The sequence below is a fragment of the Emys orbicularis genome, chromosome 22, assembly GCF_028017835.1.
Source record: "Emys orbicularis isolate rEmyOrb1 chromosome 22, rEmyOrb1.hap1, whole genome shotgun sequence".
NCBI lineage: Eukaryota > Metazoa > Chordata > Testudines > Emydidae > Emys > Emys orbicularis.
The window spans coordinates 9,945,582-9,958,274 of NC_088704.1; the positions used below are offsets into that span (position 1 = coordinate 9,945,582).

At 42.8% G+C, this 12,693-nt stretch overlaps 1 protein-coding gene across 4 annotated transcripts in view; it reads right to left on the bottom strand.

The window, feature by feature from the left end:
• Positions 1–12,693, bottom strand: part of KAZN (kazrin, periplakin interacting protein) — a 747,507-nt gene that overhangs the window by 292,117 nt on the left and 442,697 nt on the right. Inside the window, exon 4 of one of the 4 annotated variants that reach the window (XM_065421352.1) lies at positions 12,171–12,187. The exons of the other annotated variants lie outside the window; for them this stretch is intronic. Coding sequence (XP_065277424.1) covers positions 12,171–12,187 — 17 coding nt within the window. The remainder of the gene's footprint in view (positions 1–12,170; positions 12,188–12,693) is intronic. 4 annotated transcript variants of the gene reach the window in all.

Here is a 12,693-nt window from a genome sequence, read left to right on the forward strand (position 1 = left end):
GCTGTTGGCAGCTACTTCACCTTCCCCCCTCTCTCCAGAAAGACACGTCTTGGAAACCTCCCTGCACTCTCCAAGTGTGCGCCGTGCTGCAGGAACAGAGCTCTGCATAAAGAAAACGGACAAAGTACATATTGATTTTTCTAAATGTGTGTCTTAATAAACCTGTCAGAAAGAGGTGGGGAGGAACTTGGTCTCCATTAAATGAGCACACGGGGCTGAGCCAGAGTTTGAATTTGTTAGTCTCTAAGGTGCCACAAGGACTCCTCGTTCTTTTTGCTGATACAGACTAACACGGCTAGCGCTCTGAAATCAGGAATTCACGGTGATTTTCCTTGAGGCTAGTCTGTGTGCTGTATATACCCAGCAGGGTGCGGCACACGCCACATGCACAAAATCCCCTTGCAGAGCTTGACACAGTGAAATGTCCCCAGGGCTCAATGAAGGCGCCAGACACTGAATCCAAAAAAGCAGATGTCTCCCCATTTTCCACAGAATGACACTTATTGCAAGCTGCGGTATTACCAACCCCATGATACAGAGAGGGACACTGAGGCAGGGAGAGATTCGGGTCAACACCTTGAAACGTGGCTAGTAGTTTCAGGTGTGCAACTTGAGGTTTGGCTTTCAGAGAAGCTGAGCCCCCTACAACTCCAGCTGAAGGCAATGCAAGCTGAGGGCATCCATCATCTCTGAAAATCAGGCCCTATGTGTCTCAAGCGGGTGGCTCAAATACTGAAACACATCAAATCAGAAGCCATTTTTGAAAATTTTCATCCAAGATCACACAGCAAGTCTAAGGCACATACAGGACTAGAACCCACAGGCTATGCCTTAACCCCATGACTATCTTTCCTCTCACCCTTACCTAACTAAAGGCTTGTTTATACTGCAAAGTTGCATTGGTATAATGTGAATCAGCTTTTGAACCAATACAGGTAAACCAGTGCAGAAAGCTGTGTAGCCAGTCTTATTTTGGTATAAGAGTGGCTTTTTCAGTTTAGCTTACCTTGACTGGGAATAGGTTTAAGTGAAACTGAAATAAGCCACACAAAGCAAAATAAGAGTTTGCACCAGTTTAACTATATGGGTATAAAACCAGAGTTAAGTTAAACCAATGTAATTTGCTGATGTAGAGAAGGAGTATGCAAGGCTTGTCAATAACGCATTCGTTGTCAGCTGTACTGCGGCTAGAATCTTAATAATTCTCCTGTGAATCTCTCTGATAACAGAGGAAGTGAGGAAAGGGCATGCCTTTACAGGTTTGGTTAGTATCATGTCAAATACACTTTAATCAGTGTTAATTTCTGCATGCCTGCTATATCCAAGTGATAATAAAAACACATTTCCCTCTCATCTTTGCCCCACAGCTTAACACTCCCCAGCAACTTGCAGAAAACGGAGGGCAAGAACAATCAGGAGAGGGATCCAGTTAAAGGCAGCTCTTTATCCAGAGAGAAAGCAGAGCATTGCCTGCTACACACAGAATGTGAGGCCGGTGACTAACTAGAATCATAGAATATCAGGGTTGGAAGGGACCTCAGGAGGTCATCTAGTCCAACCCCCTGCTCAAAGCAGGACCAATTCCCAACTAAATCATCCCACTAGAGTGGGAGCAGGTAGCAACGCCATCTTTTGAAAAGAAGAAACAAGGAAAATTGGTTTGTTTAGTTTATAGCAAAGATAAAGAAATGACGAGATCATTTCTTTATCCCCACTGCCTTCCTGATCAAAGGGGTAATTCTAAGGGGGCTACTGGAGCACAGAAAAAGCTAGTATAAGTCTCCCCATAGCCCCAGTGCTGCAGCTGCATCTCATCGTGTGGATTCCCCACATCCAAGTCCATTGAGTTCTGCCTGGTCACAGGGGTCTGCACTAGTGGAGCCTACTGCAAGATGAGGGACTAGTGGTACATCCGTGAATTGTGGAAAATCAAGCCAATGAAGTCCCCCCCTCTATTATTTTATTTCTCAGTGCCCACCAGCAAGAAGGCCTTTGGTCACTTCCCTCTGCCCTTGGTATTTTCTAAACTGACACTCCGTCCAGGTATGTATACCACACCCATCACCGTAGTAACCCAGGGTCTCATGATCATTAATCCTCCCCAACACCCCTGTCAGAGTAGGTAAGAATTATTACCCCGTTTTACAATGAGGCACAGAGACTTGCCTAAGGTCACACAGAGAGTCAGTGGCAGAGCTAGGAAAACAGAACTCCCGAGGGCTTTAGCCACAGATTATCCTTCCTCCCTGCCTATTGTGATCCCCATTCAGCAATCCCCATAGCAATAAGATGCTTTTGCAAAAAAGCAAATGCAATTTTAGGTTGCATTAACAGAGGCACAGCATGCAAGTCACAAGAGGTGAGAGTACCACTCTACTTGGTGCTGGTTAGGCCAAGTTTAGTCACTGATGTAGAGAAAGGATGTCGAGAAACTGGAAAGGATCCAGAGGCGAGCGACAAAGATGATCAAAGGGATGGAATGCAAGCCATGTGAACAAAGGCTGAAGGAACTGGGTATGTTTAGATTGGAAAAGAGGAAATTAAGGGGGGCGAGGAATATAATAGTCTTCAATATTTGAAAGGCTGCTGTAAAAAAGATGGAGAAAAGTTGTTCTCTCTTGCCACAGAGGGCAGGACAAGAGGCAGTGGGTTCAAACTACAGCATAGCAGATTTAGATTCAATCTCAGGAAAAAAGGTTCCTAACTGTAAGACCAGTAGGACAATGCAACAGATTGGATTGAGGTTGTGGAAGCTCCTTCACTAGAAGTTTTCAAAAGGAGGCTGGAGCCATCTGCCTTGGATGGTTTAGCCACAACAAATCCTGCATCTTGGGAGCGGGTTAGACAAGATGACCCTTGCGGTCTCTTCTAACCCTATGGTTCTAGGATTCCCTTTTCGGGTTAAACCAACGCCAAGATCTACAGACCAAATTCTGAGGTTCTTGGTCAGGCCAAAATTCTACTGGCTTCAGTGAGAATTCCATCTGGGCAAGGAGTGAGTCCAGGGTGCTCTTGGGAATGAGCAAGTCCGATCCCTGGGTTGACAGTCTGCTCTGTGTAATACCAAATCAAGCAGCTGGAATTTCTGGATGACTTCAGCATCAAACTAGGGGATTTGAACTCTTACAAAAAAAGCATAACTATGCATTTCAGGCCTCTGTAAATGGCAGTTTACAGAAGCACCGAGAAGTACTCACAGACACGGAGGAGTATAATCCACATATCAGACCATCACATACTAGCATATTACAGCAAATTTAAGTGCAGCACAGACTACCTGGGCATTCTGAATCGGGGATGGCAGGTTAATCTGTTTTCCCCACTGCCAACGCAATGGGGGTTTAGTCAATTCTGTTTAGACGCTATGAGAGAAGGAAGCAATAAAATCAGGTCAAAAGGCCCTCTATTTATCTGTCCATGTTGCTAGGGGCAAACTTGGCTCTCTTTAATAAACACCACTAAAAACACATGTCACGTTCAAACTGAAAAAGGAAACTTAAATTCCCGTCACTGAAGACTTGGACTGGGGGGGAGAGATACTACTGAAGAATTTTTGGATTAACAAGTAAATAATTCATCCCAGCACAATTTGGGACTAGAATGAGATACTCCACAGATTTTAAAAACAACTCTCTTCTATGCCCAACTGATTAAAGAACACATGTAGGGTACTAAAGGGCTCTGCCATGAGGTCACATTCACCGTTGTAACAATGGACTAGACAATACAGTTGCTTTATATTCAGGTGATGTTGCAGCAGGTCTATATAGTCTCCACTTGAAATTACATCATGATTTATGATGTCTGCTTTACACCTATTCCACCTACAAATAGAAGGGACAATTTCATGCCAGTGTAAATATTCTACCACTGTATTTTGATTAATGGCTGTATTCTTAAGAAAACAAGGATATTTACGAGCAGATGAAAGCATTTGCTATTTATTATTCAATATCCACTATTTTCCTACTTAAAAATTGTCATTCCTCCAATCAGGGAACAAAAACAAACCCATGAAACTAATCACATGCCATAAAGAGCAAATACAGTAAGTAGACAGTGTCCATAGGCTGACAAAATATTGGCTCACACTATTCAGCCAATACTGATGAAGAACAAATCCATTTGCAGAAACCTGAATGGGATGAGACTGACTCACAAAGAGTAAAAAAAATCACTGGATAATTTTATTTCCCATGATTAATTTGGCCCGCTCTAATTACATCATAAAACACATCGATACTCCTAATCCTAGTAAGGTCTGCACCTTCTCCCACCGAAGTTGACTCCCACTGGAATTAGGCTTCTGCAAGTATTTGTCACATACAATATTTAACAGATGTCTGGTTTCAGACAGTTTGCTGTCTATGTGTCTAGAGGCAGAATAAACAAAGAAACTGTTCAAAAGGGAGAGCAGAACCACCCTCTGCGATGAGGCATCTTAATCTAGATGGATCCTGATCCCATGACGCTAAAAGACAAACATCACAAAAGGAACAACCTATTAGCCAGCCGTACTGCACGTTATTGTCCAAAGAAAATTAACATAGAGTGGAATAAATAAATCAATAGTCATCAACCTGGCAGATCAGAAACAAAGTTGCCCTCAAGACCTGCCTGATGTTTGCTCAATATTGTGAGGAGGTCGGATGCCTGTGTGAATTGATTATAGCTTTTAAATTCGGAGGTTAACATTTAATTTAATGTCTACTGCACCTGCTGCTGCAGCATCTAAATGCCTCATTTCTTTGCTCTTATTTTTTTGTTACGGTAACTCTACTGTTTCAAATATGGTTTTTAATATGTGTTTCCAACTAGTATGAATCTCACCCAATGCAGTTACTCACCCCAGCTGGTGCACAGCCACAGGAATTGTTTTGGGGACGTTCTATGGCCTGTGTTACATAGGAGGTCAGATTAGATGATCATAGCGATCCCTTCTGGTCTTAACTCTATGAATCTATGTTTCTATGGAGAACCACATGGTATGAAGTGATTCACATTTATACTCCCAGGAGCAATGAGTGCAAACCAAGAGCCAAATCCTGAAAAGTCAATGAGTTCTTACAGCTCCCACTGAAGTCACCTCTCAGGATTTCAACCCCAAATGTGCATTGGGGGAAACTGTTCTGCAGGCTTACAGCTCCTTGGAACGTAAACTTCTTGGGTCAGTGATCGTCTTCTCATTCTGTACATTAGTACAACACCTTGCAGAAATTCCTCTAGGAACTACCACAATAAAAATAAAATAATAATAGCCTCACTGCCAGCTCTCAGGAGGAATAAGGCTGTATCAGGCTTTTCACAGTTCTTGGGAAAATCAGATGAAGCCTAGAGAAAACTCTCAATGGCAGTGAAGCAAAGGAGTCTATATCATCTCCAACTGGCTTAGATTGATCTGTCAGCATTTGCAGCCAGACAGAATTTCACTCCTTAGCACTGCATATCCAATAAGGTAGGCAGGCAGCAATCCGGTCCCCTCCTGCTGGAGAAATACTCTGGGCTATTTCAGAGGCAACGGGATATTTTAAATGGCACGACTAGTAGCCGGCCGATACACCAGGGCAATGAAACCTTGCAGACTGCAACCAAGACTTCCATGTTGAGAAGAACATTCTAGGGTCCTTTCACCTTAAGTTCCCTGCAGCTCCAGGTCGTTTCCACATTAGCTAGTACAGCATAAAAAAAGACCTATCCGGTAAAGGTTTTATCTAACACCTTGGAATCCAACCCAGTCCCTGGAAGCCCCAGGCCAAAGAGGCACAGAGCCATCTTCCTTTTTCGAACAGCATCTGCAGAACCACACCTTTAAGAAGTAATTGAACGAGCTGCCAGAAGAGAGCGAGAGCATAATAACTCAGATCTTCCCTTGGGAGTGCCAGATAGCATCCTGAGTTTCAGCTGTACATGAAAGGACGCGATTGTGCTGGGATGATACCATGTTTACGTCAAGTTTGTGGAATCACTGGGGCCGACACTGTTTGCTGAAAAATATGGTATCAGAGCTGATTGCTGCTTCTTTCCCTGCCCCCCCCCCCCCTTTGGCAAACCCAACAAATCTATGAACAAAATCTACCGAAGCTATTATTTCCTCACCTACCACATTTTTTTTTTTTTTTTGCTTTGCCTTACAAATAAGAAATACCTACTTACTCAGTCTATTCCCACAAGGTCTGCAACAGAAATCTGTCTTCAGCTGACATATTGCAATGCTGTAAATGCATGCACGCTGCTTGAATACATACTTGGGACATAAAAAAAAAAAAAAGGGAGTGTGGTACTAAAGGAAAATCTGCTTTCTTAGACACAAACCACGATATTGGAAGGAAATTTAAAGCACTGGGGTTTTTTTTATAATTAGTTTTGAGAGATCTTTGCCCCCATGTTTTGCTTGAAACATCTACAAGAAAAATCAATATAGGAAATATGATTTTTGTTTTCATTTTGGCTTCCGAAAGCATTGAAGTTCATTGATTATGAGTTTTCTGGAGCTTAAGAACATGTTTAGAACATCACATTAATTAGAGCAGGCAAATACCGAATCACATATTCAGTGAAAGCCTCATTAGTGACATTGTGCTGTTAAATTATGTTCATGAGAAACTGACTTCTTTAGAACTGAATGTGGATGGATCACAGAGCTTCTTGGCAACTGGGGAAGAGGGCAGTGTTAATCCAGGTCCCGGTGGGTGGGTGCCTACGTCAAAAAGCCTTGACACTTCCAGAGCTGATGCTAATGAGTGCCCTGGTTGGCTACCTAGGTGGAGGGGACATGGGCTGAAAAGGTCATGGACACTTTGGTGTGATCCCTGCAGAAATGGGGTGAAGCCTATTGGGATAGCTACATGGGACTCTGCACCAGCTCTCCCCGTGCTGTCCTTGTTCTGGAGATAAATTAAGCATCTCAGATCTCTCAGTCTGGCATCTTTTCAATACTGTCAAATTCACAGCTAAAAATCTAGAAAAAATTCCTGTTGAGGGAAAAAAACGGAATGCTGCTTCTTTAGATAACATTGAGTCAACCAGTCAGCTTCACGGCTGCAGTAAGCCACCAAGTCAAATACTCTATTGAAAATGTTGGCTTCATGAACAGTGTTATTCCGGCACACAACAACTACAACTACAACGTGAACAATGTAAAGGCAGGCCACAGCCAAGGGCCTGTGCAAAGTCGCACTGCCTTCAAAGGAAGCATGGCTGCTACTACACCCTTTAGTGGCCTGAAGAGTACATTTCCTATCCAGGCCCTTCCTACCTCCCCATCTCTTAGGGTGGTTGGCACTCAGAGACATGTTAGCAGACAGCAGCCCAGAACTTACTCCTTTGCCAGGTGTCTGGGTGGGGAAGGACATCTCGTGCCATTTTGACAGACAACAGCAACAATTTGGCTTGATAGCGGCAAGAGGAGACCCCTTGCTATGAACAGGACTCTGAATATGGTTGAGGCTGCATAGTAATTAACTTTGCATTGGGACACACTCTGGAAGGCAACTCTCCCTTTCACAAAGCCGTTTGTAGAGTAGTTTAGAACAAGTCAGTCAGCAACAGGAAAACGATCCTTACGGAAAAAGCCTACCATATCTAGTAGCGCTGTAATAGCAGGGTTCTAGAGAAATCACTCCAAAAACCCTATAGAATTCAATAGAGAATGAGACTTTGTGCAGGTATTTTTTTCACCACCTTGTAGAATATTGTAGCAGGGTGTGATTATTATTATTTATATGTATTACCATAGCTCCAAGGAGCCGTAGGCATACACGGCTCCTTGGAGCTATGGTAATACATATAAATAATATGGGACCCCATTCTGCGAGGAGTTGCACTAGCAGAGAGCTAAAAGACAATCCCTGCCCCAAGTGACTTACAAACCCAGTATAAGACAAGAGACGACAGTTAGATATGGACAGATGAGATAATATTGGTCAGCCTGACAGGAAGAGGTCTCAGCGCGTCAGCAGCTTAACCATTGTCAAGTGTTTTGTAGGCATCACACACAGGAGAGTTTTGAGGAGTGATTTGAAGGTGCTTTGCAGATGTTTACGGGGAGCACCTCTCAAGTGTGACGGGCAGCATGGGAGAAAGCACGAAGGTTTTGGGCTCAAGATTTAACAAGTGGGTAGTGGAGGACTTCCGTTTGATACCACAGAGAAGGGAGATCAGTGGTGGGATTCAAGGAGAAGGGTGACGTGAAAGCAACGGGCTAGGAAAATGATCTTTGCAGCAGCATTCTGAATGGACATGAGGCCAGGCAAGATTGCATTTCTCAAGGTCAGAGAAAGATGTTTTGCAAGGGTATAATTTTCTATTCCGTTCTACGGAATAGTTCACAATGCAAAATAAAAGGGGTTGCTTTTTTCTATTATCCTCTGTAGGACTATTCCATCAGGCGCTTTCCATGCACACAACAAAATTGCAATTCAGCTTTCTTCCTTAGCAATAATTAATGTTACAACATCATAAAGACCTGATCTTAATCTCAACAAGGTAGGGAGCCATTATACTCCGGTTTTATCTACCCCATGGAAAGATCCTACACATTTAATACAGAATTATAACCTTCCTATGGAATGGGCCAATTTATACAATTCTATAGCAAGATTATAATTCTCTACATAAGGTTTGGAAATCCTAGAGAAAGTATTTGTTCTCTATTAAATTCTATAGATTTTTAGTATAATTCCTGTAGAGTCCTGTATAATTTCTGTGGAACTCAGTTGGTTTCATCCCTATTAAATTCTATTCCACGGGACTTTTTCATAAGAGTTCGTTCCAATGGGCTTCTGCATGCAGCATATATTCTCCTCCAATAGAGGATCTAACATGTTATGTGAAACAATATTAGGTTATGCAATTTGTATCAAGATTCTGATCTAAGTTACACTATAAAACTGGAGTAAATCATCTACAATCCGTTGAAGTATCCTAGATTTATACCAGCATAAGATCAGAATTTGGCCCACTGCATAGGAGACATTAAAAACTTTATGCTTTGGGGAGTTAAAACAACATTAGCATTATACTCACTTTGCTGAAGTTTATTTAAGTATGTTGATCTCTTCAGCTACTAGATAACAATGATCAGAAATTAAAATTCATGTTCATTCTTTGCAGGGTCATATCTCTGATTTGTATTTGCCTTTCATGGCAGCTCTATTAAAAATCTCAGATGCTTCACTCATAAAATGGCTGTAATCTGTCAAAAATGTACCTTGGACTGATCCTTAGCCATCAATTATTGAACATCTTTCTGCGCTGTCTGTCTAGTTCAGTGAAGCCGACGTTCACCTGATTTGCAGTTCTGAAGGGAATGCAGAACTCCCTGTAGTTATGTATCCTGTAGCTAGTGCTTCTTTTGGCATCCTCACCTTAAATTTACAAAGCATCAGATGTCACTTGATCTCTAGTGACAGCCATAACTTACACTGAGAAGATATAAATTAATGTTGAATTATGAAGCCCTAACTTCTCGAGCTAGCTAGCTGCGCTGCTTGTGTAAAGACTGCTCCTTGGAGAACTGTATCCTTGAGGGAATTCACTGATGCTACTATGGGAAGACAGGTTTTTTTCTTGTTAAGCATTCAGAGACTAGATGCTAAGTAAGTCAGCTTGGGTTTTTAAAGAAGGGAAACAGAGTTACCAAGCTTTCTGTATCAGCTAAATCAAGTCTCAAGCAAAATAAAAGCCAGTGTTCGTGTCATTGCTAGCTTACCCTCTGGGATTAAACACTGTCGGTCTGCTCTGGTTCTCCAATCTACTACATATGGATATGGTTGTCGAAGTCATTCATTCTAGCGTGTCAAGTCTGGTATTGTTCTCTACACAGACGGGGAGAAAAGACAGACTTATAGATGAATGAAACAACTGAGATCTAGGTTCTATCCCTACCAATTGTTGCCTGTTTGTCCTGGGGCATGTGACTTAACCTCTGTGTGCCTCAGTCTCCCCAATCATAAAATGGGACAATATTTATCTGCAGAGGGTTGACAGACTTATTTGTAAAGTGCCCTGGGATCTACGGATGGATGGCACAATACAAGCACACAAACTATCGGAGTTCTCACCACAGACTATAGGAAGCAAGCCCATAGATAAAGCATGCAAATCTCATTTTCATCCACAAACCCCTACACACAGGGGCAGAATGCTGATAAACACATGAGCCGGGATTTTCAAAAGAAACTAAGATCTTCAATGGGATTTGGGTGACTAACTCCTATAGGCGCCTCTGAAAATACCAGCCACTGTGCAGGATGCACATTTTGCTTTATTTCTTTACAAAGGAAATGAGCACTCCGATCCTTACGCTGCTTTGTATGGGACTCGGGTTGTTTTAAACACTTACTATAGCATCTGTGGACAAGGAATTAAATAGATGGATTGTTGATGGGGAGCAGAATCTAGGTACAAGAAAATCACACTAGTAAATAAACGCTATCGAAGTAACTAACACGGGAGACAGGCTAATTTTGGCACTAAGTGCTTTCAGTATAGACTGAATTTTCTCCATCTGCTTTAAATCTCATTTATTGTTATTATGCAGCCTTTGCATCTCTGGTGGAGAAAATGTTCCAAGAATCAGACACTCTCTAACTAGGGGAGGTATCGACATAAATAATATGCCTTGTTTCCATGGAATGAGGCTCTTACAGAGCAAGGTGCTTAGTGAAAGACAAATCAGGACATATAGGACTAATCAAGCACTTTGTCATTATTACTGGCAGTCTTATATCCCTTAAGGAGTGGCATTGCTACATCATAAATGAAATTCTTCCCCTTCACATAATGCACGTTTTACATGGCAGACACATGGTTTAATTGTATCAAGCATAAATATTCGCCCTTCCCTTTTAAGGCACCGATACATGTGCTAATGTATAATTAGTACTAATCACATCTGCATCAGATAAGTTTACGAATGGTTTGTGTATCACTGTGGGCCAGGGGTTGCCTGTAACTCCAGAGGGGAGGATCACTACAGCTCCTCCAGGCACCAAATCACTTAGGCTACGTCTACACTACGGGGGGGATCGATTTCAGATACGCAAATTCAGCTACGGGAATAGCGTAGCTGAATTCGACGTATCTGATCCGACTTACCCGCTGTGAGGACGGCGGCAAATCAACCATCAATGGCGCTTACTCCTACCTGGGCTGGTGGAGTACGTGCATCAATTCGGGGATCGATTATCGCGTCCCGATGAGACGCGATAAATCGATCCCTGATAGATCGATTTCTACCTGCCGATCCGGGCGGGTAGTGAAGACAAGCCCTTAGTTTGTAAACACCTCCAGAGAGGTGCCACCCGCTGGGTACTGGTTCAGACTAGGATTTTCAGAGACCAACAGATAAAGAAAGGGCTTTTGATATAAAAAGGCTGCATTTAAACTGAATGAGGACCTTCCTTCTGATCCAGCAAACAGACAGGACATTCTGCCCATGGGGGGCCCCAACTGTTGCAGAAGAATTGGAAAGGCCCATAAATATGGTGGGTGACGTGGATAAGCTTTTAGGATACATATAGGAACTTCTATTGTATTTTGTATGTTTTCTCTGTGATGCTTTTACCTTAAGAATAAACGTGCCTATTAGAAAAAGCGGTGTCGTAACTTGTAACTGCTGGGAATGCCCTGTTCATAGCCCTCGGGGGAAAGCAAAGCACAGGCACTGGCCTGCTGGGGATATCACAGCATAGGAGCTCTGCAGCCTTAAAACTCTGGTCAGGAGTGAGAGACGCAGGTCTCCACTTAAGAGAGGTGATGGCTGGGGGCCAGAAACTTCAAGGGACCACGGGGGGGGGAGAGGGGGGAATACAGGCGCAGTGACCCTAAAACTGTGACTTCACCTCAGTTCACTTATTACAACAAAAGAATTAGTCCAGTTGTGCTTCTGCATTTGTTCGTTTGGCCGCTGACCTGCTTGAGTAATTCTAGATTATTAAAACATCACTCCACATTCACCACAATTCACATCAGTCCCCTACAGAAAAATGCCATCAGACCTGATTTCTAGAGGTGCTGAGCCCCCACAGCGCCTATTGACCTCAGTCAAGGCTACTGGTTCTCAGCTGGTGGAAACGGGCATCGCTCCATTGAAGTCAGTAAAGTATGCCCATTTACACTAGCGAGGAGCACCATAGGGTTTGACTCCAGGGGAAAAACTATCTGTTCACTGCAGTACTGCTAGTTTCTCCGCAGGCAGGCAGACTACAAATATTATGCTGGATGGAGTGAAGTTGGACACAAATTTGATCTGTGAAGTCTATGGCATATGAATAACTAAACGTTTGCATTAAGCGACTGGGAGAGCACAGCACCGTTGTCACGAAGCATTTGAGAAGTCATCAGGAAAAGTTGGATCTTTGTTAACCAAAATAACATGCAAGAAGATTAATGATCGACACTGTTTCGTCTCGGAGTTCGGGAAATGATTTCTGTACCTAGATGACTGTGAAGCCTATTCTAGCCTTGTGCCATAAATACCTATATAGAGAACCCAGCTAATTTTCTCCTTCAAATAGTATTTCTTCCATTCGATTTACTGGCTTGACATCTCTATTGACTATGTAAGTCTTGATGACTTTAGCAGAGAGCTGCAGAATACAATATTGAGGGCCAAGGTTAGTGGTGCTGAATCAGAAACACATGGCTCACAATTCCACAACGAAACACGCACCCAACGAGAGGGGGCTATGA